This window comes from Geotrypetes seraphini, chromosome 1 (genome assembly GCF_902459505.1).
Source record: "Geotrypetes seraphini chromosome 1, aGeoSer1.1, whole genome shotgun sequence".
Lineage (NCBI taxonomy): Eukaryota > Metazoa > Chordata > Amphibia > Gymnophiona > Dermophiidae > Geotrypetes > Geotrypetes seraphini.
This window is the reverse complement of record NC_047084.1, coordinates 175,480,613-175,507,916: the sequence shown is the minus strand read 5'-3', so window position 1 is coordinate 175,507,916 and position 27,304 is coordinate 175,480,613. Positions and strand designations below refer to the sequence as shown.

Sequence of the window (27,304 nt, the reverse complement as noted above, 5' to 3'; positions counted from 1 at the left end):
CCTTCTGACTGTGCATCCTATCTTTCATTTCTTTCTGTACTCAGACCCAACAATTGTCCCTTTCTATTCCCTCCCTCCTTCCTTCCTATGTCCTTAGTGCCCCCAGTGCCTTCCTATGTCCTTAGTGTCCCCAGCGCCTCCTTCCTATGTCCTTAGTGCCCCTAGTGCCTCCTTTCTATGTCCTTAGTGTCCCCAGCGCCTTCTTCCTATGTCCTTAATGCCCCTTTCTATGTTCTTAGTGCCCCCAGTGCCTCCTTCCTATGTCTTTAGTGTCCCCAGCGCCTCCTTCCTATGTCCTTAGTGCCCCCAGTGCCTCCTTCCTATGTCCTTAGTGTCCCCAGTGCCTCCTTCCTATATCCTTAGTGCCCCCAAATCCAGTGTCAGTTCTCCTTTGTACCTTTGTTCCAGGACTCCCTCTCTCTTTCTCCCTCCTCTGTTATGATCTTGCCTCTCTCTGCTGTTCCTCAGGGGCTCTCCCCCTCTGTCTGCACCTCCCAAAGTCCTGCTTCTGCCTCCTGTCTTTCCCCTTTGGTCCAGGCCTTTATCTCTCTAGTCTTTCTTTTACTTACAACTCCCCTTCTCTGCCTTTTTCTCTCCTTCCTTCATCCCTCCTTCCTATGTCCCCTCACTGCCTTCCAGCCTTTGTCCCACCCCCTCCCAAAAAGCCTGCCAGCCTACCTCCCCCGAAGCCAGAATCCCCCAAAACCAGTCTGCCTGCCTACCTTCCCCATGGCCAGCCTGCCTGCCTACCTCCCCCAAAGCCAGCCTGCCTACCTACCTCTCCCAGAGCCAGCCTGGCTGCTTGCCTACCTTCCCCAGAACCAGCCTGCCTGCTTACCTCCCCCAAAGCCTGCCTACTTACCTCCCCCAGAGCCTGCCTGCCTGCCTCCCCCAAAGCCTGCCTACCTCCCTCCCTCCCTCAGAGCCAGCCAGCCAGCCAGCCTGCCTGCCTGCCTACCTCCTCCCCCCCCTTACTGCGGAAAACAAAAGCCTCCCTCCAGGCCCGATTTAAACTTCCCCCTGGCCCACCGCTGCTGCTCCTCTGCTTACCTCCCTGATGCTAATCGCACCCAGAAGCCTTCCCAATGTCAATTCTGACATCGGAGAGGACGTTCCGGGCCAGCCAGGCAGTGATTGGCTGGCCCGGAACGTCCTCTCCGACGTCAGAATTAACGCCGGGAAGAAGGCTTCTGGGCGCGATTAGTGGCAGGGAGGTAAGCAGAGGAGCAGCGGCGGTGTACAGGGAGGAAGTTTAAATCAGGCCTGGAGAGAAGCTTTTTTTCTTTTTTTTGGTGCAGCAGGGAGGAATAGGAAGCGATCGCCTATCCTGTTGTCCCCGCGCACAGCTTTGGGATGCTGTCCCTAAAAACGTGACATTTTGGCATCCCAAAGCTGTGTGTGGGGACAACCGGACAAGGGATCTGAAAACGGGACTGTCCCGTTCAAAACAGGACGTTTGGTCACCTTAAGTATGGATCTAGAGTGGGACAAAGAGATCTCATATGTGATGAAGCTAAATGTCCTTCCCATCCCTCACAGGTGAAAATGCAGACATAACAAAAATGTTCTTTAAATAATTTATGGAGGAAAATGACATCAAATCTCAAACAGGAAATAAAACTTAAAAAGAACAAAATTATGCTTTGACAGTGTTCCATAATTCAAGCACTCAAGTATGAATAAAGTACATAAATAATGTATGCAATCAAATGTCTATGTATGGGAGGTAGGTGAAGAGAGCTGTGAATTGATACAATAGTTTGAAAACTAGCATATGATTTATTTTCAGTACCTTCTCCCCTGGTGTGACAGATACTCGCCATATACAGTGAGTATATGAAGGATAACCATTTGGGAAACCTGGAGATGAAAAGTTGCCTGTGGAATCCTGCAGCGTTTCCCCACAAGCTAGAAGAGAGAAAAACAGGGGGAAAGACAAAATAAAAGCATTTGTTGGGCAGAAACAGCAATTTTTTAAGAGTAAAATTGTTTGAAAAGCCATCAAGCAATTTAAGAGCATCATGGGAATAGATAAAGGACTCTCTCATGCATGCACCTCTACAACAACTGCCAGTAGCACACATGGGAAGAAGATATCCTCCTATCCCACTCTAGATGGGGTGCAGAGGATCAGAAGAGAAATAGAAACATAGAAACATGATGGCAAATAAAGGCCAAATGTCCCATCCAGTCTGCCCATCCGCAGTAACCATTATCTCTTCTTCTCTGTATGAGATCCCACATGCCTATCCCAGGCTTTCTTGAAATCAGACTTAGAGGAGCATAATCGAAAGGGATGTCTGAGTCCGTTTACGTCAATCGCGCAAGTTGTCCAATGTAAAAAATAGTTTAAGACACATTTTCGAAAGATACGTCCAACTTTTTTTTCGTTTCGAAAATCGTCTAATTATACGTCCTGCCGATCTGATTATCCAAGCCACTAAATTGTCTATCTTTATACCACATTTTCGTCCAACTTTCCGTCCAAGTCTAAAATGCCTAGAACAAGCCCTGTTGGACGTGGGAGGGGTCTGCAAAGTGATGGACTGCACACTCAGACATGCCACCTAAATAGTGGGGTACCTTACAGGGCACTGCTGTGAACTTCACAAAAAGGGTGCCATGTCTTCTCCTCCCTACAGCTCCCTTATAGGTTACGGTGAGTCCCCCAAACCACATTCAGAATCCCCTAGATCCACTTATCTACCACCCCAATAGCCCTTATGGCTGCAGGAGCCACTTATATGCCAGTACAAAAGGGTTTTGGGAGTGTATAGGGGAGTGCACATGTTTAAAGATCAATGCAGTGATTACAGGGGCATATGGGCATGAGTCCTCCTATCCCCTAACCCACCCCCAAGACGACTTAAGCTGCCTCTGGGCCTCTGAATGACAAGGCTTTCCTATGCCAGGCAGCCAGGTGATGATGGTTTGGAGGTTGAATTTTAAAGTTATGATTAAAATTTTTATGGGGTGGGGGGGGTTGGTGATCATTGGGGTAGTGTGTGGGGGGTAGTGGAGGGTAGTGTGTTTTATGTGTTTGCAGTGCTTATCTGGTGACTTTAGGTGGGTTTTTGTGATTTAGACCATGTTTTACAACGTCCAAGTTCTGTCTAGGCTCTGTTGTAAAACTTTCAGTTATACATGCTGTACGACTAAGTCTAAGCTGGCCCATGTCCCGCCCAACTCCCGCCCTTGACACGCCTCCCGACATGCCCTGTTTAGCTTTGGACATTGAGCGGCACTATGAAGGCCTAGGTCGTTTAGAAATATGTTCAAAACCCGTTTTTATTATTGGCACTTGGACATTTTTGAGAAATGTTCGTCCAAGTGCCAACTTAGGCCGGTTTTTGGACGTTTTTCTCTTTCAATTATGAGCCCCTTAGTCTCTTTCTCCACAACCTCTACCAGGAGACTATTTCACGCATCTACCACCCTTTCTATAAAAAAGTATTTCCTTCAATTACTCCTGAGCCTGTCACCTCTTAACTTCATCCTATGCCCTCTCATTCCAGAGCTTCCTTTCAAATGAAAGAGACTCGACTCATGCACATTTACACCACATAGGTATTTAAACGTCTCTATCAGATCTCCCCTCTCTCGTCTTTCCTCCAAAGTATACAGATTGAGATCTTTAAGTCCGCATATGCCTTATGATGAAGACCACACACCATTTTAGTAGGAAGGGACAATGGACTAGATTCTATAAATGGCATCTACCGCATGTCAATTAAAGTTAGGTACCGTTTGTAGAATCGCACCTAGCAGCACCTAAATCGTCTTAGACACTGATAGGGGTCATAAACTTCGGTGTCAGTATTTTAAGCCAGGGTTTCCTTGGCCTAATATACCAACACCTAAAATAGTCGTCTACTGATGCCTAATTCAATCTATACCCAAACTCTGTCCCTAACCACACATACTTGGCATGTAGGTGCCGGTAGATGCCTCAAAGTAAATGCTTACCATGAGGCGGTAGGCGCCTACCAGCTAATAAATTTTTAAAATTGTTTTTAATTCACTTTTAATCGTGATTTCAATGAACAGCGCCAATTTAAAAAATTAAGTTAGGTGCCTAACTAGGCGCCTTTTATAGATTTAGAGCAGTGGTCTCAAACTCAAACCCTTTGCAGGGCCACCTTTTGGATTTGTAGGTACTTGGAGGGCCTCTGAAAAAATAGTTCATGTGTTATTAAAGAATTGACAATTTTGCATGAGGTAAAACTCTTTATAGTTTACTAGCTGATGCCCCGGCGTTGCACGGGTATTTAATTATAGCAATAACACTGTAAATGGATTCAAATAAAGATACTTTATAGTGGTGAATGAAATTATTTTTTTACAGCTTAATAAAAAGTACAATATTCAAATTATAATGTGAAATATTTGACAAAATGAATACAATACAACTAACGCAAAATGTGATTATAAACAACATTTTTAGTTTCACCTCCTGGAGCAAGAACATATAAATTATTGGGTGAACCCACCCTTGAGCAAGCAACATAGAGTTGTGGGCCGCGAGACCCCCAGAACATATCACCCCAGGTAGTGAGGGATCTGCATACCAAGTTTCATTCAAATCGGTCAAGCCGTTTTTGAATTACTGTGAGAATGGCAGTTTTTTACATTTTTTTTATTGACATGAATGGGTGAAATCAGATTTTCTGTTTGTAGCTCCTCCCACGTGTGCAGGTGGGCCGCGAGACCCCCAGAACATATCACCCCAGGTAGTGAGGGATCTGCATACCAAGTTTCATTCAAATCGGTCAAGACGTTTTTGAATTACAGTGAGAAAGGCAGCTTTTTACATTTTTTCCATTGACATGAATGGGTGAAATCTGATTTTCTGTTTGTAGCTCCGCCCACGTGTGCAGGTTGGCCGCGAGACCCCCAGAACATATCACCCCAGGTAGTGAGGGATCTGCATACCAAGTTTCGTTCAAATCGGTCAAGCCGTTTTTGAATTACTGTGAGAATGGCAGCTTTTTACATTTTTTCCATTGACATGAATGGGTGAAATCTGATTTTCTGTTTGTAGCTCTGCCCACGTGTGCAGGTGGGCTGCGAGACCCCCAGAACATATCACCCCAGGTAGTGAGGGATCTGCATACCAAGTTTCGTTCAAATCGGCCAAGCCGTTTTTGCGTGATCGCGGCACATACACACACACATACATACATACATACACACATACATACCTCCGATTTTATATATATAGATAAATCTTTCCTTTTGGCTAAGTCTTAATAATAATATTGTCATTTATAGCTAAAGAGACATATGATCAAGAAACTGTTTTATTTTACTTTTGTTTTTATGATAGACATACTGAGGGCCTCAAAATAGTACCTGGCGGGCTGCATGTGACCCCCGGGCCGCATGTTTGAGACCACTGATTTAGAGTCAGTGTAAAACAGGGATGTGCATTCATTAGCACTCATTCAGTTAGTTAGTGCTATACAGATATGTAAGCATCAATTTTCAGGCAGCATAGTGACTAGTTTATTTCAAACAGTAACATAGTAGATAAAAGCCTGAATGGTCCATCCAATCTGCCTAAGAGTCATCTTCAATTATCAATTCATGATTAAACCAACAATGAATGTGGTATAAATATTTGATCCTGTGGTATAAAATTCTTGATCTGCAGTGTTTAATGTTAATTATTCAGTGCCATTGTCCATATAAGTAGTGGTACTGAATTTATGAATAATGTGGTCACAATACTGGCACTATCCTTTTAGCTTAGACTTAAACTAAACGTAAAGTTTATCTGGATAGTGGCTGAATATTGCTACCATCCAGATAATATTTTGTCCACTTTCAACCCATTTTTTAAATATACAATAACAGATTATTTAGCAATTTAAATGGCCAATATTATTTGTATTTTTTTTTTTTTAAACACACATATCCATTGGTCAAACGTTAACCCTTTTTAATGTCAGCCTTTTGTTGCACACAAATTAGTTTTAATGTACCTTAACCTAAGTCAACTTGTATTTGTTAGGAATTTCTAAAGCATGATAAGACATTTTTATGAAAGCAAATGTATGCAGTGAATTACAAAAGCCTGAAAACCAGGCAAAAAAAGGCCAAACAAAAAGAAAAATTTGTGTTATTCACATCCCAAGTAAAGAAGGATGGATTAACAGGGGCAGAAGAAGGGAAAGCACAAGAAACATGGGGAAAAGACAGGGAAAGAGCAATTGAGTACTGATTAGGGCAATAGGACAAGGGCTATAGAAAGAGGAGGGTAGAGGAAAAGGGGACATAGAGAGGGAATGGCATAAGAAAGAAGAGGGAAGGAACACAATCGTCCCTTTGTCCCAAGATTTCCTGCGGCATTTGTGTGCTCACATTTATTCCAACTCTATGGAATACAATAAATATTCATGCCTAAATGTTAGGCACATTAAAACAAAGGTACTTATCTGAAGCAGATGTTTTCCAAAGACAGCAGGTCAATAATCTCACATATGAGTGTGGACGCTTAGAAGCGTGCGTACAGCTTTAAATCTTGAGTGTCCCACCACTTCCTGCCAGCCACGTGAATGTGGGTCCAAACAGTATAATATATAGCTAAACTAAAGAATTCAACTCCTAAGGGAGGTAAGAGGGTATGTGATATTATTGTCCTGCTATCCTTAGAGAACACCTGCTACAGGTAAGGACCTTTGCTTTCTCCAAGGACAAGCAGGCCATAGTAATCTCTGTGGGAATTCCTAACTACCAGGCTCACCAAAAACAAAAACTGTTGGTGAGTTCAAAGAACGGTTAATCTGAAACATATACTGTATATACTATGTGGAGGTGCAGCCTGGAACAGAACACAATAGACCTGGGGGGAGGGGGGAAGAGTTGGATTCTAGACCTTAAAGAAATCTTGCAGGACTGCTTGACCAAACCGACTGTCACATCGGGTGTCTTGCTTCAGACAGTACTGAGAAGTGAATATGTGGACAGAAGCCCACTTGCATCTTTGCATATCTTTTCAATAGAGGATGATCTCAAGTGGACTGATGCAGCCATGGCTCTAACAGTACGAGCAGTGACATGACCCTGAAAATTATTAAGGCCTAGGCATGAACATAAGAATATAAGAATAGCCTTACTGGGTCAGACCAATAGTCCATCAAGCCCAGTAGCCTGTTCTCACGGTGGCCAATCCAGGTCCTTAGTACCTGGCCAAAACCCAAGGAGTAGCAACATTTCGTGCTACTGATCCAAGGCAAGCAGTGGCTTCCCCCATGTCCAAATCTTTCTTAAAATCAGCTACGTTATCTGCTCTTACCACAACCTCTGGCAATGCGTTCCAGAGCTTAACTATTCTCTGAGTGAAAAAATATTTTCTCCTATTGGTTTCAAAAGTATTTCCCTGTAACTTCATCAAGTGTCCTCTAGTCTTTGCAATTTTTGACAGAGTGAAAAATCGATCCACTTGTACCTGTTCTACTCCACTCAGGATTTTGTAGACTTCAATCATATCTTCCTTCAGCTGTCTCTTTACCAAAGTGAAAAGCCCTAACCTTTTTAGTTGAGGAGTTCCATCCCCTTTATCATCTTGGTCGCTCTTCTTTGAACCTTTTCTAGTGTCGCTATATCTTTCCTGAGATAAGGAGATCAGAATTGAACGCAATACTCCAGATGAGGTAACACCATGGAGCGAAACAGGGGCATTATAGAGTTCTTAGTTTTGTTAACCATCCCTTTTAAAATAATTCCTATCATCCTGTTTGCTTTTTTGGCTGCCGTCACATATTGGGTGGAAGGTTTCATCGTATTGTCTATGATGCCACCCAGATCCTTTTCTTGGGCACTAACCCCCAAGGTGGACCCTAGCATCCGATAACTGTGATTTGGGTTATTCTTCCCAATGTTTATCACTTTGCATTTGTATACATTAAATTTTAACGGCCACTTGGTGGCCCAGTCTTCCAATTTCCTAAGATCCGCCTGCAATTTTTCACAATCCACATGAGAGTTTTAACAACTTTGAACAGTTTAGTGTCATCTGAAAATTTAATCACCTCACTCATCGTTCCAATTTACAAATCATTTATAAATAAGTTAAATAGCACCAGTCCCAGTAAAGATCCCTATGGCACTCCACTATTTATTCTCCTGCATTGAGAAAAATGGCCATTTAACTCTACCCTCTGTTTTCTATCCAATAACCAATTCCTAATCCATAACTGAACTTTGCCACCTATCCCATGACTCTTTAATTTTCTCAGAAGCCTCTTATGATGACCTTTATCAACAGCTTTCTGAAAATCTGGATACACTACATCAGTGGTGCCCACACTTTTTGGGCTTGTGAGCTACTTTTAAAATGACCAAGTCAAAATGATCTACCAACAATAAAATGTAAAAAACCCACAAAGCACACTGTACGCAGAGAAAATGTGAATTATCACTTATATTCCGGGGGGGGGGGGGTTTCAAAGAGATCAAGGCAGATGACTCTATGCACTGTCACCTCAGTAACAACCATACCAAAATAGACATATATACCCCCTCCCTTTTTACTAAACCACGATAGCAGTTTTTAGCACAGGGAGCTGTGCAGAATGCCCTGTGCTGCTCTCAATGCTCATAGGTTCCCTGCACTAAAAACCGCTATTGCAGTTTAGTAAAAGGGGGCCATAGTGCAAAATATAGACAGCAGATTCTCAAAACAGAGACATTTTGATCACTAAATTGAAAATAAAATAATTTTTCCTACCTTTCTTGTCTGGTGATTTCTTGAGTCTCTGGTTGCACTTTCTTCTTCTGACTGTGCATCCAATCTTTCTTCTCTTCTTTCAGCCTGTATGCTTCCTCTCCTCCAGACCTCATTCCCTCCCCCAACTTTTTCATCCTCTCTCCCTGCCTCCCTCTCTTTTTCTCTCTTCATGCCCCCTTTCTTTCTTTCTGTTTCTCTTCTTTCCTTCTGTCTCCCTGCCTGCCCCCTTTCTTTCTTTCTCCCTGCCCTCCCTCAAGCCACTGCTGCCACAATCGGGGAACAGGCCCCCCCCCCAAGCAGCCGCTGCCATCGGGGAACAGGCCCCAAAGCCACCGCCACCCCAAGCTCTCCCTGTTTCCCTGTGTCGGGCCAACCAGCATTCCTCTCCCTGGCATAATTGACATATATATGTATATATATATAAATTGTTATTATCGTAATTTTCGCTGTACTTTTTGAATTGCATGGCCTTCTCCTAACAGGCCCACTTGGAAATTTCTTCCAATCTGTATACCTTATATTCTCGCTCAGCAAATTGTATATCTATAATTTTGCTTCCTAAATGTTTCTGCACTCTTTATTTCCTCTAACTATCTGCACATTGTAACTCACTGAATGTCCAGCTCTCTTGATTGTAAACCGCCTAGAAGTCGCAAGATTGTGCCGGTATAGAAGAATAAAGTTATTATTATTATTATTATCTCACTCCTGGGCTTGTCCTCAATTTCCAAATGAATTGGGATAGCAGCTGGCAGAGATTGTCTTAGTTCCTTTGTAGGGGAGAGGTCTAATGGTATTTCATATGACTCCTCCTCCGAAAAGTAATATAGATCCACTCCTATGAATGATTTGAATCGGTGTCAACTAAAACATCAGATGTGAGGAATGATATTCTGAGAAACAGGTTCCCTCCCAGACTCCAATGAAGCTTCCTTCACCGATGTCAAAGGAGTACCTGCATGGACTTTCACTAATGTCAACTTTGCAAGTGGTACAATTTTGGGGATTCGATTGTAATTTCTGTCAAACAGGGATTGTCTTGTGTGATTTGTAGCTGCATATGTCTAGTAATGCTATGGAAATGATCAAATAGTAGTAGTGGTAGCACAATATTTGTGCACATATATGTGTCATAATCTAAGAAATTGAGTTATTCAGCTGGCTAAGTAATCAAGAAGATGCTGATTCAAATGCAACAAACTACTTCTTTCTAAACTAAAACTAAACTAAACCTTAGGTTTATATACCGCACCATTTCCATGGATGTGGAGCTCGGCACGGTTTACAGGAATTGTAATGAGAAAGGAACTACAAGGAAAAGGCTGGATGAGGATCAGAGGAAAGAAGGAAGTTAGAGGGCTAGGATGTCAAATGAGGAGGGAAGTGTTAGATTTTTGAGAATAACCAGGTTTTATTTAAAATTTGATTAAATCACTTATCAAATTCTAAGCAATATACAAAAAGTATAAAATGGGAACAGACATTGAAGAATTACAAACATATTAATTTAATAATAATAATAATAATAACAAAACCAAAACTGACAGACGCAGAGAACCATATGGGTGAATGGATAAGAATTACATCAGCAATAGTACAGTGAAACATAAAAGGGCAAAACAATAAGATGGGTGTTCCAATAAAAATAAAAACAAAAAAACAGAATACTGGGCTTGATGGAACTTCGTTCTGTCCCAGTATGGCAATTCTTATGCTCTTAAAATGTTTTTAGCTATAAATGGAACCCAACTGACACTGTTGCCTCATTTCTCAAGTAAGTGTGCACCAAGACTTGGTACCTTTTCTTAGATTGCAAAACATATACACAGTATGCATGTATACCATTATTCAGAGGAGAGCGAAGCGTCTGATAAAGGGGATGGAAAACCTTTCATACGCTGAGAGATTGGAGAAACTGGGTCTCTTTTCCCTGGAGAAGAGGAGACTTAGAGGGGATATGATAGAGACTTACAAGATCATGAAGGGCATAGAGAGAGTAGAGAGGGACAGATTCTTCAAACTTTCAAATAAAAAAGAACAAGAGGGCATTCAGAAAAATTGAAAGGGGACAGATTCAAAATGAATGCTAGGAAGTTCTTCTTTACCCAACGTGTGGTGGACACCTGGAATGCACTTCCAGAGAGCATAATAGGGCAGAGTACAGTACTGGGGTTCAAGAAAGGATTGGACAATTTCCTGCTGGAAAAGGGGATAGAGGGGTATAGATAGAGGATCACTGCACAGGTCCTGGACCTGTTAGGCTGCCGCGTGACTGGTCTGTTGGGCACGATGGACCTCAGGACTGACCCAGCAGAGGCATTGCTTATTTTCTTATGTTATAACATTTATGGTTGTAAAACACCTAGAATTCAATGTATTCAATGCATAAATATTACCAAATGAAGAAGAAGAGCAAACAAGAACAAACTCTGCACAAAGTCAATCAGCCAAAAACTTTAATAGGTAACTTGCATGGAACACACTTCAAACGAAACCTGGGTTTGTTTGAAGTGTGTTCCATGCGAGCTCCCTATTAAAGAGCACCTTTTACTAAGCTGCGTTAGGGTTTCAACACGTGGAATAGCATGCGCTAAATTGCCCCGCGCGCTAGACATTAACGCCAGCATTGAGCGGGCATTAGTTGTAGCCACGTAGTGCGCGTGCTAAAAATGCTGCGAGCGCTAAAAACGCTAACGCAATTTAGTAAAAGGAGCCCAAAGTTTTCACCAGCTTGTATACCTTGGTCATCTCTGCTCATTTTTGGCTCATAAATGTTAGCACCCACTTTCTATAAGACCATAGAGCAGGCACCTTTGGTACAGAGCTGCATTACAGGAATTAACTGTGTTAACGTGTACTATTGCATGCTATCTGGTTCATGCCCATTATAAAGAGAACTCTTAGATTGTAATCACTCATGAGACAGGTTAATAACCTAATGCGACTGAATGTAACTCAGCCTCAGTTAGTTCTGAAAGAGTGTGAGCTAAACACTAGCTAGGGCCCCTTTTTATCAAACCTCATTAGAGCTTTTTATCACAGGCTGTGGCGGTAAAAGCTCTGGAGCGTCAAAGCTTTTACCTCAGCAGCTGGTGATAAAAACCCTAATGTGATAAAAGGGGGCCTAACTAAGGGGCCCATTTACTAAAGCATGGAGGGGCAAAAATTAATCCTTGCCAAAAATTAAGCCTTGCTTATAACTTCCCATAATCAAACAGAAAAAAATGCCTGGATTGCCTATTCATTTATGGCTCTGAGAAGGACATTTTTGTACTGAAAACAACCAAAATGGATATCCATTTTCTAAAGTGTAACATCCAACTTTCGAATGACAAACAAGGACATCAATATCTGTCTGGGATCATCTTTGTCTGGGGTTCTGAAAAGCTTCGAGCTCGGGGCTATGTCAGGACGGCATCACGCATACTCGGAGGCTCTCCAAACGCGGCTCCGTGCTCAAGGAGAAGAGGTTCGGGGCATGGCTTGGGAGGAACTGGGGGCAGGGCCATGTGTCCAGATTTTACAGGCCTAAAATCTGATAACCCTATGGCGGAGTAGCCTAATACTTAGTGCAGCAGCCTTGGGAACTGGATTTGATTCCCACTACAAGCTCCTAGACAAGTCACTTAACTCTCTCTTGCCCGTGATACAAAATAAGTTCCTGTATATAATATGTAAACCACTTTGTAGCCACAGAAAGATGGTATATCATGTCTCATACTCTTTCCCTTTGTCCCAATGCTTGTATGTCCCAATGCTTGTATGGCTTTGCCCCTTTCCCTGTACCTTAGGGTCTCTATGGCAATGTCTTCAGATCTCCATGCCAATGGTAGTGCCTCTTCATCCTCCCGATGCCTTGGGATCAGCCTACAAATGTTGATGCTGCTTTCCATCTCTCCCTGTGACTTGGTGGTTTTTATTCCAAAGTTTATGGTAGTTTTTTCTCCTCCCACGGTATCTTAGAATTTTGTCTATTACCCTCTTTTTGTGCCTACCAGTAAGTTTTAAGAAAGTTTCATTTCTTTTGTGCTTGCCTCATTGATTTAAATAGACCTTAATGAAAAGAACCAAGTAGGTAACTGAACCAATCGCAAATCAAATCAAAAATATTTGCCATTCCCATCTCTAATAACCAACTTGAACAATAAGGTTGTTTTAATTCCATTTCTCCTTAATCCAATCACTGATACAACCAAATATTCACCTTTAAAAAAAAACAGAATGCAACTTTCATTATGGCAAGTCTTCACATTAGGAAAAAAAAAATCACCTTACCTGATGTTTTTGCTTTAAGGTACTATTCGGTTTAGCCCCTAAATATATAACTGACCTTTTCTCTTTCACAACCAACAGACATAAGAGAAGCTCACATCTGAATTTTGTTTCTCCACCGGTTAGAGGATGTAAATTTAAAAGACATCATCAACATCTTTTCTCACATCAGACAGCATTATGGGGTAAAGATCTGGAAAAATTGCTTATGCCTACTACTTATGGGGAATTTAGGAAACAACTAAAAACATATCTGTTCCCGAAGTATTTAGGTAACTGACCTGTACAATCTTATTCCACAATAACTGATCTCTAGAGCTGTTAATCACTAGCTTTTAACTTTGTTAATTCTACTCAATTTGTAGCATCTTTTAATCATTGTAAACCGCATAGAACTTCGCGGTCCTGCAGTATATAAACTGTTATTATTATTATTTTTTCTACTTCACTTATGTTTTATCTCTGCTTATGGTACATTTGTGTATAGATTTCAGACAGGATTCTTCATAGAAACACCTGGTTTAATTAGATGTTTAATTACAACCAGGAATAATGTGACAAAAGATGTTTTCAAAAAATTGAAACACAAATATATCCTTAGAAATGAAAAATACAATGATCTGAATAAACATAGCTATTGTAACTGTCACCCGAACATTGCCAAAACTATGGCTTTAAAAATACAAAATGATATTATGTTTCTGCTGTGGAGATTATGCAAATGATCATCTTATCCATCGAGTATACGAAAGTGAAAAAAGAAGCCTTAATGCTATCTCCAAGTACCTGAAGTCTCCGAGGAACACAAATGCCAAACTGATTACTGTACTTAGATGAGGTCAGCAATCCATAACAAGGTGACTTTACTCATTGTGCTTGCTACTTGTACACTGCTGCATATTCAGGCTTATAGATGAAAATCAACAGCAAGCTTAATTCCACCCTAAAATCCTTCAAACGTCAAGATTTTCTTGTGAGTAAAAGCCCATATGAGGACTCAACACAGTGGCATTTTACAGAGATATGTTATATCTGAGATGCTACTCACACCATCCGATCCTGGAGAAACTGATGAATAATTCTTTCCACTGTGGTGTTATGATTTCTTGCCTTTCTCTCATCATTAAAAATGATTTTGGTAGCCTTTTCCCGGTCAGCCATACCGTCACATGACATAAAAGGACTCATTTTCAAAGCACTTAGACACACAAAGTGTGTTTAAGTGCTTTGAAAATGAGTCCCTTAATCAACATGTTCGGCAGGTATGAGCTGAGAGATGTGAATTTGAGTTTTACATCTGAGACATGCATTACAATCAGAGAAGAGCCATGTTGAAATGATAGGGCAACAACCGCCAGCAAGTGACCCCCATCTTATCATCAGAATCTTAATGAATTATAAATGATTCAGAAAATCTTTAGATAAAGAAGGACACTTTTTCAAAGACAGACAATACATGTCTACAGTAAGGAGACATCTTTGAATTCATTTAAGATTTAATCTGATAACTGCACTGCAAGAGACTCAAACTGCACAGGAACTGTGAGTCTGACATTTAAGATGCAATGTCATTACTAAAAAAAGGAGGGCAAAGAAAGTGCATCTGACATTCAGTAAAGCCATAGTGAAGGCCAATATGACAAGAAATTAGGGATGTGGACAGAAAAAAAAAATCAGTCCCTTTCATGTCACTTTTGGACCTTTTCCCAATGCTTAGTCACTTTTTGGGATTGGTTTTAAACTTGTTTGTTATACTGTATTAAAAAAAAATTACGCACTTCATTCAATTAGAAACAAGGTGACAAATGGTATTTCAAAAAGTTTAAACACAAACATTTGCTTTCTGCTTAGAAATGAAAATAAGTGATCTGAATAAATATTACCACTGCTATAGCTTTAAATGTAGCTTTAAATACATACGTATAATGATGTTCAGCTTCTGCTGCAGAAACATACACATGAACATGTTATCCATTGGGAATATGAAAATTAAGTTTTTAGCATACGGAAATTGACTTTATGTTTGTTAATTCATAGACTCATGAGTGTTAAAAACAAATGTGTGCATACTAATGGCCTCTATTTCAAAGCCACGGTAGTGATTCCTCCACAGCAAATGCACCAAAGTCAATTAAATTCCTATGGACTTTGATGCATTTCCTGCATGAAAATCGCTATCACAGCTTTGTAAAAGGAGTCCTATGTTTTTATACTGCACACTAATAATCAGATATGTTGTAATGCACGAATATCCCTACAAGCTTTCTACACCATTTAGTAGGAATAAAATAGTGTAAAATTCCACTTTAAAGGAATTTACTTTAAATTCATTATGCATCTACATACTGCCAAATCCAGATTCCTGGTTTGTTCAAGGTAACTTATAACATAAAACAACCAACCCCTTAAACATTAGCTAGAGGAAGAATATATGTACACCTCCTTAACAGCATTTGACTTTACCACCTAATCTGTTTCCCTCCATTTTGTAACTCTGACATAAAACTCCCACACCACCCAAAAGAAAAAAAAATACTCCTGTCCCAAAACAATGCTCCTGTTGTACTGCCTCTGAATATGTTTTGCCTTTTTCCCTTGATATTAATAATAATTTAATAATAATTTATTTCTTATATACCGCTATACCGTGAAGTTCAAAGCGGTTTATAATAAAGATACATTTGACAGTACAAGGGGTAGAAACGGTTTACAATAAAGATACGTTTAGTCAGTACATGGGATGCAAGTGGTTTACATTAAAGATTCATTTTGTCAGTACATGGGATGCAAGTGAGTTACAATACAAATGCTTTACTAACAAGGTGCATTTTGTCAGTGTAAGGGATACAGGTGGGTTACCATAAAGATACATTTAGTCAGTACATGGGTTACAATAAAATAAAATAAAAAATTTAATTAAATTTAAAAAAGCTGCTAACATACAATTAGAATTCTGGTAATCTCAATGACCAGCATTCTTCATCTGTACTGGTAACATGATCCACAGAGGAGGGGCTACTCAAGAAAATGTTGCTGCTCTTATACTGACAAGCCATATCTGCTTTACTGGATTGAACATAAGTACTCACACTAGTTGATATCATCTAATCCTACAGTTCAGATATTCAAGGCCAGTACCTTTCAGATACTGCATTTTAAACTTAATCCTCTGAGTGTTTCAAACAGGGGTGTAGCCAGCCCTCCAATGGTGGTTTCTCACCTCTCTCCCCAACACTAAATGATTTGTGGTTTTTATCATTAGGCATCATTAGGCATGAGGACAGACTTAAAGATCTCAATATGTATACTTTAGAGGAAAGGCGGGCGAGGGGAGATATGATAGAGACGTTTAGATACCTAAGTGACGCACGAGTTGAGTCTCTTTCATTTGAAAGGAAGCTCTGAAATGAGAGGGCATAGGATGAAGTTAAAAGGTGACAGGCTCAGGAGAAATACTTTTTTACAGAAAGGGTGGTAGACGTGTGGAACAGTCTCCTGGAAGAGGTTGTGGAGATAGAGACTGTCTGAATTCAAGAAAGCATGGGATAGTCACATGGGATCTCTTAGAGAGAGGTAGAGATAATGGTTACTGCACATGGGCAGACTGGATGGGTCATTTGGCCTTTATCTGCCATCATGTTTCTATGTTTCACACATGTTAAAAATATCTTTGCTAGTTAAGATGCCAAAGAAATGTGATGCTCCTTGTGCTGCTGCTGTGATGCGGAAGTTGGCAGTGTGCCTCTAGTCACTGAGGCTAGAACTTCTCACATGTACTCAGTTCATGCAAGAGCTGAGCATGCATGAGAAGTCTTGGCCAGATCTCCAAGGCCACCCCTCCTTCTCGCCCCCCCCCCCCAATCTGCTGTAGCAATGCCATTGGTTTAAAATTCCATCAAAAGCAACAAGGTCTTGGCCTAGGGCTTAATATATAGAGGATAATGTTTGTTACTCTATTCCAGAGAACTTAAACCTCTGAAGCAACAAAGTAGTGTAGATGGCTAAATGTAAGAAATGAAAATATTAATATATTTTCTATTGATGTTAATTGTTGCAAATTAATATAAAGGTGTGAATATATAAAAGAATATAACATTTACGGTACACATAATACATCTAATTAAGTATGGTTAAATAACAACAGAAAAACTATAAAGCAAAATGTACTAATACATATTAGTCTAATAAGTTACCCTGAAGAGGTAACATTATACAGAATATATTAATAAAGTGGTAATAGAAACTAAATGAACTACTGGTCAAATTCCAGCAGAAGAAATTTGTCTAACACTATGCGCACATAACAGTAAGAAGTATTGCTGACTCAAAAGGTGGGAGGGGGCATTCCTGGGAACAAAATATTGTTACTGACTACAACGCCCCTAGTCAAGTTAACATGTAGAAAGACGAGTCAGCAGAACTAACCATACGGGCCATGGATTTTTCTTGTAGGAACTTATCCAAACCATTTTTAAACCCTGCTAAACTCACAGCTTTTACCGCATTCTCTGGCAACAAATTCCAGAGTTCCATTGAGGACCTGATGCTATAAAGTCTGCCTAAAGTTGGACGCCTATATTGGCACCTACTTTGATTGAGCAATAGACATAACCAATGCCAATACTGGCACTCAACACTTCATAATTGGCCTTATTTGGACTTAATTGAAAGTTAGGCGCCTAACTTGAAAAACTGAATTGTATAAAAGTAGGCACCTACACTAAAACTGGGCATGGTTAGAGGCTCTGATATCAGCACCTAACTTTAGGCATAGAAAAAAACCTGGTATAAATTGGAGACACCTAAATGTTAGGATGCTGAGTGCTGCCTAAACACATTATAATGGGTGCCTAAGTTTTATAGAATCGGTGCTGATATTTCTGCCTAATTTTAGGCACACTTTATAGAACCAGAGCCTGAATGAATACATTTTTTTTTTTAATTTGTTTTAAATTTATTACTTAGTAGCTTTCTTACATGTCCCTTAGTTCTTCCTTTTTTGGAATAAGTAAACAAGCAATTCACATCTACTCATTTTGCTCCACTTAATATTTTATTGGCCTCCATCATATCTCCCCTAAGCCATTTCCACTCAAACTTTGAAAGCCCCTAGCCGCTTTCCTCACAGAGAAGTCATCCCATCCCTTTTATCATGTTTGTTGCCCATCTCTGTACTTTTTCTCATTCTGCTATATCTTTTTTGAGATGTAGTGACCAAAACTGCACATAACGTTCAAGGTGTGGTTACACCATGGAGCAATGTAAAGGTATCCGTTCCTTTCTTAATAATTTCTAACTTTTTATTTTCTTTCTTAGCCACCTCTGTTAGGGATGTTATAAAGAAAGCCTTATGGCATTTTACAATATCCTTTAATCGCAGTCTTTAAACTTTTGTTCTCTATGAAAGGTTTGAACCAACAGGCTCTTCCCTTTTGATAATCCATCCAGATAACTCCTTCAAAAAAATCCCATAATGTAAGTATCAAAAGCAGATGAAAAATCAAGAACCAGATGGCCCTATTTTGTATAATCCAATCACTGTGTCATATTATCAAGAGGACAATCATCATGATCTCCATATTAAAAATGGCTCAAAACCTAGACTGTGCCATATCCAAAAAGCTATCCAGGTCAAATGCTCCTACACCAGTTCCACTAAGTTAGCCACTACTAAGATATTCATAAGACAAATTGCAACCTCTCCGATCTAATCATCTGTCCAGCTTCTATTTCATTAAATAGTACTTGTTAAACAAGTCCAAATATTTCACATATAGATTTAAATCAACTAATCTTGAATAAAAATCAACTTATCTGAAATGCAGAAAATCTCTGAAGAAGAGCTCCGACATATCGTGTTTTGAGCCCCCAGCTATGCCTCACGGAAACCTCCTCACAAAGTTTCACAAAATTTATGGTCCACAGATCTTTACTGGATTCTTGATTGCTAGAATAGAAAAAATGGCGTCAGTGCATTCTCTTATCCCAAGTCACATGAATATTCCAAACCAATAAAATGAGACATTTGTTCAAACTAATATCATCCATTCTAGTTCTCTATTCAAAACCTCAATGATTATCAAATAACACAATCAATAATCTACCAATTCATCAGTTATATGGATTTTATCATTCCAATGAGAAACAAGGGGGGGGGGCTACCAAAACCCTGTTTTAACTCTATTTCAATGTTTGTTTAATGACAATCATTTGGAGTATAGTATTTGGTCTTAACTGCACATAAAAAGGGCAAGGGCAAATTATCACATAAATCACACATGAGGAGTCACAATTAGTACTGACCTTGATTTTATAACTATTACTTAGAGATTCCCAAAGGGGACTTTCAATCATAGAGCTACACCAAGAACATTTTTCATATACTGTATTTTGTGACACAAGACTTATTTGCTTGGGTTGTCTTAATCGTTAACATCTCTCCAATATTTCTTCTCTGTTAAAATGGTATTAAGGGAGACTCCCAAAAAATAAATGCCAAAACTTATATAGGGTTTTAACAACATGAAAAGTACCAATTGTTTAAGGCAAAACACGTCAGACTACTAGAAGATTCTCTCTTTAACAAAAGTTCACAATGTCCATACTTAGCCCTTTTAAATCCTTATTTGATTAGAGTCATTGGATACCTCCTTTGTAAAAACTGACCAGTTAGATACTTTGCTTTATCTTTGAAATCTTGAAAAAAGGAATAAGTACATTGAGATTTCAAAAACTGACTGATTGGTAAGCTCACTAAATTTATAAAGATGAAGACTTTAAAACCACAAAAAACCCTCACATTTTTCTCCATATAAAATGGTAGCTATAGATTCTTTATGTTTTATAATCTAAATATCTAAAAACTCAAAGAAGAGTAATGACATTTCATAGTGAACTGTAAATTAGTATTCACTGGATTTATCCAACTGACAAATACAGCTTATGAAAGAGATATTTTGACTAAAAAGAAGCACATTTTTTAACAGAATGATATCCATGGGAGGGAGTTATCAACATGGGCTAAGGATAAGATGGGTTATTTTAGTACGTCTCATTTTATTCAACGAGGCCTAGTTATTAATAACTTGGGTTAACAGTAAAATAACCCATCTTATCCACAGCCCATGTAGATAATTTCTTTTCTCATAAACTGATGATAAGTGTGATTGATGGATTGTTCAGGTCTTTATCTGCCATCATTTACTACATTAATAATAATAATAATAATAACTTTATTTTTATATACCGCCATACCACAAACAGTTCTAAGTGCTTAAGTGGTTAAGTATAAGGGTGGAAACTTAATTGAGGACTGTTGCCTTATACATTAGAAACATAGAAACATAGAAATAGACGGCAGATAAGGGCCCACGGCCCATCTAGTCTGCCCACCTTAATGTCCCTCCCCTACCTTTGCTCTGTGAATAGATCCCATGTGCCTATCCCATTTGGCCTTAAAATCAGGCATGCTGCTGGCCTCAATCACCTGTAGTGGAAGACTATTCCAGCGATCAACCACTCTTTCAGTGAAAAAGAATTTCCTGGTGTCACCTCGTAGTTTCGATGTCATTAACTTCTTAGATAAGTTTTGGCATATATCATTTATAGATTTTTTTCAGAAACCTTCTTTAATAGCTTTTCAACATGGAAGAAATATATTACCATCTCTGGAAAAGGCAACTAAATTAGCATATCTAAAATGTTGAGAATGGCCAGTTTCTCATGTCATGGGTCCATAAGCAGTGTGAAAAAGTTACATTTGAACTCCTATAACTTTTTAATTTTCCACATTAAAGGATGGGGTTTGGATTGTTGCATTACAAAGGGGGAGGGAGTGGCCTAGTGGTTAGAATTACATCCTCAGCACCCTGAGGGTCTGGGTTCAAACCCCACACTGCTCCTTGTCAAGCCTCCATTGTCCCAGGTACATTAGATAGATTGTGAGCCCAACAAGACAGATAGTGAAAATGCTTGAGTACCTGATTGTAAACCACTTTGATAACCTTGATAGATGGTATATAAATACCTAATAAAATGACAAATTGTTTGTTCTATTAGAATTCGTTAAAACCTCATTTTTCTTTGATTCTGGTAACTTTAGTCACCTTTTCCCAGAGATGGTCACCTATTGGAGAAATGTTAACCATTAAGACAATCCAATCAAAAAAAGTCTTTAACTTGTGAACCCAAAGTGAGTACAGCATTCTACTGGTATAGCTCTATGGTTGAAAATTCTCTTTGGAGTTTTACAAGTATTAAATTTGACCTTAATTTTCATAATCCTTACTATTTCTGATTCCTCGTGGAATTTACATGGATTTGTCTTCATTTGAAACATTTCCCATGTCATTTCCTTTTGTTTTTAGAAAGAAACTGACATTTTTTTTATTTCTGTCTGTCATCAATAATGCAGACTACTTTTTAACAGAGTATACTATTTGAACTAAAGGTACACTAATTTGCAATAGTGAGCATCATTTTGAATCAATGCTCACTATTGCAAAATAGTACATTACCCTGAAATGACAAATTATAAAAAAGCTAAATATTCTATAAATGAAAGAGAAAAACTACATATATATACTTTACCTTTCATATACTAGGTGATAAAATTTGTCCTTGCCTGTTTGAATATGTAGGTAGAAGAAAATGACACAAGGACAAATTTTTCCTTGTCCCTGAATGAACTCAATTTCCCCGTTCCGTCTGCAAGTTTTATCGCTGTCCCTGTCCCATTCCTGTAAGTTCTGCCTTAACTGCACAGACCTCAAACACATGATTTCAAAGTGGTTAAAGCTTATGCAGATGAGGACACAGCTTGCAGGAACAGGGCAGGGACAGGAAAAGAACTAGCCGGAACAGGATGGGAAAATGAGTTCCACCAGGGACGTGGAAAAATATATCCCTGTGACATTTTCTAGTAGGTAGGACCAAATGCTTCATGCAATTGTGCTTCAATGAACATAAAAGCAGGATTAAAATGGAACTTTTCAAACTCCCTTCATTTCTCATTGGAATGACAAAATCCACAGAACTGAGGTTTTATAGTGGCAAGTTATTGATTCAGTGTTACGAGGGGCCCGCTGAAAAGTTCTCAGCCCAACCAACAAAGTTGGGGCAGTCTCCATTGAGGGCTATACAGTTAGTCCAGTGATTTTCCACTTTTTTCGATGGAATGTAAAACATGGAAAATCACTGAACTAAATGTATAGCCATTGATGGAGATTGTTCCAACTTTGTTGGTTGGGCTAAGAACTTTTTGGCGGCCCCTCATATTTGATAACTATGGAGGTGATCAGAATCATCAGTTGAATTACAGGGAAAAATATGAGACAAATTCCGTATAATTTATGTACCCCAAGGGTCTGAATTGAGAACTTGAATAGATTATGTTAGTTTGAACAAACATGATTTTTGATTTGGAAGATTCGTGTGATTTTGGATAAAAGAATGCACTGACACCACTTTTTTTTTCTATTCTAGAATTCAAGAATCAAGAATCCAGTAAAGATTTATGGCCACAAACTTTACATAAGAATAGCCATACTGGGTCAGACCAATGGTGGCCAATACATGCACAAGTACCTGGCTGAAACTCAATTAGTAGCAACATTCCATGCTACTAATCTCAGGGCAAGCAGTGGCTTACCCCATGTCTATATCAATAGCAGACTACAGACTTTTCCTCCAGGAATTTGTCCAAACCTTTCTTAAACTCAGATAAGCTAGCCATTGTTACCACATTCTCTGGCAATGAGTTCCACAGTAGAGAATGACACGGTGAAAAAATTGGTCCCCGTCACCGCCCCGTCCCCGTCTCACCATCCTCTGCACCGCCCCGTCACCGCCATTCCCTTCACCGCCCCGTCACCGCCACTGCCACCCCATTCACCGCCCCGTCACCGCCACTGCAACCCCATTCACCGCCCCGTCACCGTTACCGCTGCATACATAAAAGCCTCAAACGGGTACGATTTTAAATACTTTTCTTTATTTACGTATAAAGGAAACATTCTTTAAAACTTTAAAACTTTAAAACTTAGTTAAATATTAGTTAATAACTATACAAAAACAAACACGACATGTACTTTTAATGCTTACAATGGCAAAACAATGCTCCTTGGAGAAAAGTTGCCCTATCTCCTGAAGAATAACACAGCTTGCAAACTTTGGCCATATTATTCTTTTGCATACCTACACTGCACCATGTATATGCATGTACCAATATAGCACTGGCTGTCTGCATTAGTCACTATCAGATAATTCCATGTCAACTGGTCAAATTTCAAGGAGGGTCCATATGTGACATCTTCTGTGGTTATAAAAAAAAAAAGTGGTCCAAATAAAGGGGATCCTAACTCAGGACCTGATTGAGATCATGCCCAAAACTTTGGATAACTTCATTAGAGGTCATAATGTATCCCCTGAAAAAAATTTCAGAAATTTCTGAGATGGTCAAGTGGGGAGTTCTGGACCACTTGATATGGAATGACTCCTGCTGGACCCCCCCCCAATGAACCCTCCCACCCCGGAACCACCCCTCCCCTCCCCTGCCTAACCCACAGGATCCTAGGGCCTGATTGGCCCAAGCACCTAAGGCCCCTCCTATAGCGGGAGTGGCTTTAGGTGCCTAGACCAATCAGGCCCTAGGATCCTGTGGGTTGGGCAGGGTAGGGGCGGGCCCGCCTCATTTGGACGGAGGCAAGCCTGCTGGCCATACGTGTGAGGAGCCGTCCGGTCCAACTTGGAAAGTAAGACTAAGGGTGGTGTTTCGGGATGGCGGGGTTTGTTGGGGGAGGGTCCGGCAGGAGGGGTTGGGCACCCTCCTATTGGCGATATAGGGGGCCATTGGGGGGCCGGCAGGAGGGGTTGGGCACCCTCCTACCAGTGATCATAGGGGGGGCTGTTGGGGAGCTGGCAGGAGAGGTTGGATATCCTCCTGCTGCGATCGTCGGGGGGGCTGTTGGGGTAGGCAGGAGGGGATGGGTACCCTCCTGCCGCGATCGTTGGGGAGGGCTGGTTCTGTCGGCATGAAGGGCTGAGCACCTTCCTGCCGGCGATCGTCGGGGGGGGGGGCGGGTTCTATTGGCAGGAAGGGTTGATCTGACAAATGAGGAGCCAGTATATTGGGGGGCGAAGTCAATGCGGCAACGTGCAAGTTGGATCGAGAGTTGGAGGAGACAGACAACATGGCGGAGACATCAAACACCCGGTCACGAACACGGTGAAACACAGGTAAATAGCGGTTCCTAGAAGGGGGTACATTGGCCTGCGGGGACAAATCTTTTCACCGTTTTTGCGGGCGGTGAAAACTTTTGTCCCCGTGTCTGCGGTGATTTGGCTTTGGAGTCTCCATAACCCGCAGCCAAACCGCAGCCACGCCGCAGGTCTCTGCGGGGATCGCTCCCCGTGTCATTCTCTATTCCACAGCTTAACTATTCTTTGAGTGAAAAATATTTCCTCCTAATTGGTTTTAAAGTATTTCCATGTATTTTTTGAAAGAGTAAAAAAGTGACTCACTTTTACCCACTCTACACCACTCAGGATTTTGTGAGAAGGTTTCCCTGAGGCATAGCCAAGGGCTCAAAACAGTGGAGGAGTAGCTGAGTGGTTAGTGCAGTGACCTAAGAACCTGAAAAACTGGGTTCAGTTCCCATTGCAGCTATTTGTGACTATGGGCAAATCACTTAACCCTCCATTTTACCAGGTACAGAATAAGAACCTAACATAGTAACATAGTAGATGACGGCAGATAAAGACCCGAATGGTCCATCTAGTCTGCCCAACCTGATGCAATCTAAAAATTTGTTGGGATTCTTTTTTCTACTTCTTCTTAGCTATTTCTGGGCAAGAATCCAAAGCTCTGCCCGGTACTGTTCTTAGGTTCCAACTACTGAAGTCTCCGTCAAAGCTCACTTCAGCCCATCTACACCATCCCAACCATTGAAGCCCTCCCCAGCCTATCCTCCACCAAACGGCCACATACAGACACAGACCATGCAAGTCTGCCCAGTACTGGCCTTAGTTCTTCAATATTTACTATTATTTTCTGATTCTAGATCCTCTGTATAATATGTAAACTGTTTTGATTTTAACCACAGAAAGGCATATCTCAAGTCCCATTCCCTTTCCCTAATATTGTGATGGAGACAAATTGAGTTTTATTTGTTGATTTCAATGTATAAGTTACAAAAGGTATTATTTAATAAAATAGAAATCTAACTGATGATTAGATCTGAGAGAGTGCAAGTTCTCTTATGAATGACAATTAGAGCAGAATTCTAGAAAGGGAGTCCAACTCAGAATATGGACATTGAAGTCTGTACATTACATATGGATGCTCACTTGTCATGTATTGTACAACAGGATCAGCTGACATATAGAAGGGAATTTTCAATAAACCATCTAAGTCCAAACTTGGACGCTTCCCACAAGACGTCCACATTCAAAAGTGGAAAAATGGCCATTTTCAAACAGGATGTCCAAATTTATTTATTTTTTTCACAAAAATCAACTGCTTGGACTTCTTGGTCACCAAAATGTCTAGAACGCCAGGATGTCTAACTTTATTTGCCATTTTCAACCACAAAAACATCCAAATGAACACCATTTAGATGTGAGAGGGGCCAGCATTGTAATGGACTGGCCACATAGACAAGCCAACAGAGAAGTGGCGTACCTAGGGAGGGGGCTGGGGGGGGTCCACCCTGGGTGCAGCCTTAGGGGGGGTTTACAGCCGGCCAGGTCCAGAAAATTCCTGGGCTGCAACGGCGACGGCACTCAGCGGCATCGGTGAATGGTCTTGTCCCCGCAGTTAAGGGAGGGAACGCACGCAGTCCCTATCGCACTCCCTCCCTCCTTCCTTACTGGAGACGCCGAGTTGAAACAGCTCCCTTTCTCCTTCCCTGCCCCTTACCTTCGTGGCCGCGAGTCTAAATTACCATCTTATAGCAGCTGGAGCTTTGAAACTGCGTATGGCTGCCGTAAAGGTCATCTGTGATACAAATGGAAGTTGCATCAGAGACGACCTTTACGGCAGCCATATGCAACTACAATGCTCCGACTGCTGTAATAAGGCAGTTTAGACATCGCCGGACACAGGGCAGGGAGGTTTGTCGGACCGGGCCTGTTTTCGGGGGGGGGGGTGAAGAGGAAAAGACGCTGAAGGGAAATGGGTAAAACAGAGGGGGGGAAAAGGACCCTGAAAGCACATGGAGAAGACAGAGGGGGGAGAAGGACGCTGAAAGCACATGGGGAAGACAGAGAGGGGAGAAGGACACTGAAAGCACATGGGGAAAACAGAGGGGGAAGAAGGACGCTGAAAGTACATGGGTAGACAGAGGGAGGAGAAGGACGCTGAAAGGACATGAGGATGACGGGGGGAGAAGGATGCGAAGGGACATGGGGAAGACAGAGGGGGGGATAAGGACGCTGAAAGGACATAGGGAAGACAGATTGTGGAGATGGATGCTGAAAGGACATGGGGAAGACAGAGGGGGAGGGGAGAAGGATGCTGAAAGCACATGGGGAAGACAGAGTGGGGAGAAGATGCTGAATGGAAATGGGGAACAGAGAGTGGGGAGAAGATGCTACAGGGAAATGGGGAAGAGAGAGTGGGGAGAAGGACGCTTAAAGCACATGGGGAGGACAGAGGGGGAGAAGGACGCTGAAAGCATGTGGGGAAGACAGAGGGGGGAGAAGGATGCTGAAAGCACATGGGGAAGACAGAGGGAGGAGAAGGACGCTGAAAGGACATGAGGATGACGGGGGAGAAGGATGCCGAAAGGACATGGGGAAGACAGGGGGGGAGAAGGACGCTGAAAGGACATGGGAAAGACAGATGGGGAGAAGGATGCTGAAAGGACATGGGGAAGACAGAGGGGGAGAAGGACGCTGAAAGCACATGGGGAAAACAGAGTGGGGAGAAGATGTTGAAGGGAAATGAGGAACAGAGAGTGGGGAGAAGATGCTACAGGGAAATGGGGTTGAGAGAGTGGGGAGAAGACGCTGAAGGGAAATGTGGAAGAGAGTGGGGAGAAGGATGCTGAAAGCACATGGGGAAGACAGAGTGGGGAGAAGGATGCTGAAAGGACATGGGGAAGACAGATGGGGGAGAAGGACGCTGAAAAGACATGGGGAAGACAGAGGGGGGGAGAAGGACGCTGAAAACACATGGGGAAGACAGAGTGGGGAGACGACGCTGAAGGGAAATGGGGAAGAGAGAGTGGGGAGAAGACGCTGGCAGGGAAGAAGACAGAGATGCAGACTATGGGGGCAGCGGAGGGAAGAAGATGGGTGCCA

General features: G+C 41.2%; 1 protein-coding gene across 1 annotated transcript in view; it reads right to left on the bottom strand.

Moving 5' to 3' along the window:
- The window catches only part of TLL1 (tolloid like 1), a 414,583-nt gene that overhangs the window by 111,872 nt on the left and 275,407 nt on the right, over positions 1-27,304 (bottom strand). Inside the window, 1 exon segment of the mRNA XM_033941915.1 lies at positions 1,793-1,908. Coding sequence (XP_033797806.1) covers positions 1,793-1,908 — 116 coding nt within the window.